Source organism: Echinops telfairi, unplaced genomic scaffold (assembly GCF_000313985.2).
Source record: "Echinops telfairi isolate 266 unplaced genomic scaffold, ASM31398v2 ScPeMD7_7;HRSCAF=31, whole genome shotgun sequence".
Lineage (NCBI taxonomy): Eukaryota > Metazoa > Chordata > Mammalia > Afrosoricida > Tenrecidae > Echinops > Echinops telfairi.
In genome coordinates, this window is record NW_022103904.1 from 17,276,253 (window position 1) to 17,277,510 (window position 1,258).

At 37.4% G+C, this 1,258-nt stretch overlaps 1 protein-coding gene across 1 annotated transcript in view; it reads right to left on the reverse strand.

Annotated features, from left to right (window-relative positions):
* Positions 1 to 1,258, reverse strand: part of ABCA13 (ATP binding cassette subfamily A member 13) — a 457,705-nt gene that overhangs the window by 261,081 nt on the left and 195,366 nt on the right. Inside the window, exons 30-31 of the mRNA XM_045286290.1 lie at positions 674 to 854; positions 163 to 381 (exon numbers count right to left, since the gene is read on the reverse strand). Of these exons, the coding sequence (XP_045142225.1) occupies positions 163 to 381; positions 674 to 854 (400 nt within the window). The remainder of the gene's footprint in view (positions 1 to 162; positions 382 to 673; positions 855 to 1,258) is intronic.

Here is a 1,258-nt window from a genome sequence, read left to right on the forward strand (position 1 = left end):
CTGTGGATGTGTCATAACTTTATGGTTAAGAACCATTTACTAAAGTTTTTCTTCTCATAAATGTAAGGTCAGTGATTATTTTAAACACATTTTTTCTAAATTCTTCACTTATTTACACAAGGAGGCAAGAATCAGTGGTGACAAGAAATTAATGTTACTCACTTATTGACTTGCTGATGTAACTCTTTCTTGGTCCACTGTGGCGCCTTTATCGAAGCAAAGAGCAACAGATGCTCCAGGACTGTGAGATTGTCAAACAGGACATTGTGCTGAGGACACACCCCCAGCTCCATTCTGACTGCGCTCAAGTCTGTCTGGAGATTCTTTCCATTGATAATAATAGTTCCAGAGGTGGGAGGATGGAGCCCTGTCAACATGGATCTATCAGAGAAAACAAAGGATAGTGTTCAAGTGTATGGATGAGGACATTAAGCCGCTCTAGCTACAGAGTTGAGTTTCTCTTCGTCTCAAAAGTCTGTACTGAGAATGTAAAAGCATAGAGATCTACAAGTTTAGTGATGGCTTCCTAATTAATCTGGATTTACACATGCAAAAACAAATGGACAATAGAAAAGAAATATAGAGATCCAGCCTCTGAGCTCACAGGTAAACTAATACATGAAAAGAAAGAAAGAAAATGCTTACGATGTTACCCAGATAAAAAAGGACATACATAATGGTGGTCTTTCCAGCACCATTTGTCCCCAACAAAGCAGTGAGTTGGTCCCTGTGGAACGTGAGAGTGAGGTCTCTGATGGCCACTTTATTAGGTTCATATTCTTTGGTCACAGACACCATAGTGACTCCTGGGCATCCTTCTCCAGGGCTCCCTTCTGTGTGTTGCAGAGATGAGCCTGCAGGAGAGAAATTAATTTATTATAAAATTTCAAAAGTTCCAGAGAAGGTTCTTTTCTTTTTTAGTAATTTTCAAATTTAGTGATATATCCATGTTCTATTTTTTTAAAACATTGAACAATTTAATTTGTTTGTGACAGAGCAATTTGAAATATTTGTTTATGATAATGATGTCCCTAAAGTGAACCAGAGACATATATATATAAACTATAGATGTATGAATGAATTGGGGTTTGCAATTAATCCTAGCCCAATTCTAAGAACAGTGAGTTCTTATGACATGACCCTAGTTGATACTCATCTTCACAAAGAAATCATTAAGTAGCTGGGTGCTACAGAAAACTGTGGTGAAGAAACCAGATGGTACCCAGTTATAAGAAAGAATAGCTGGGTCTTAAAACAA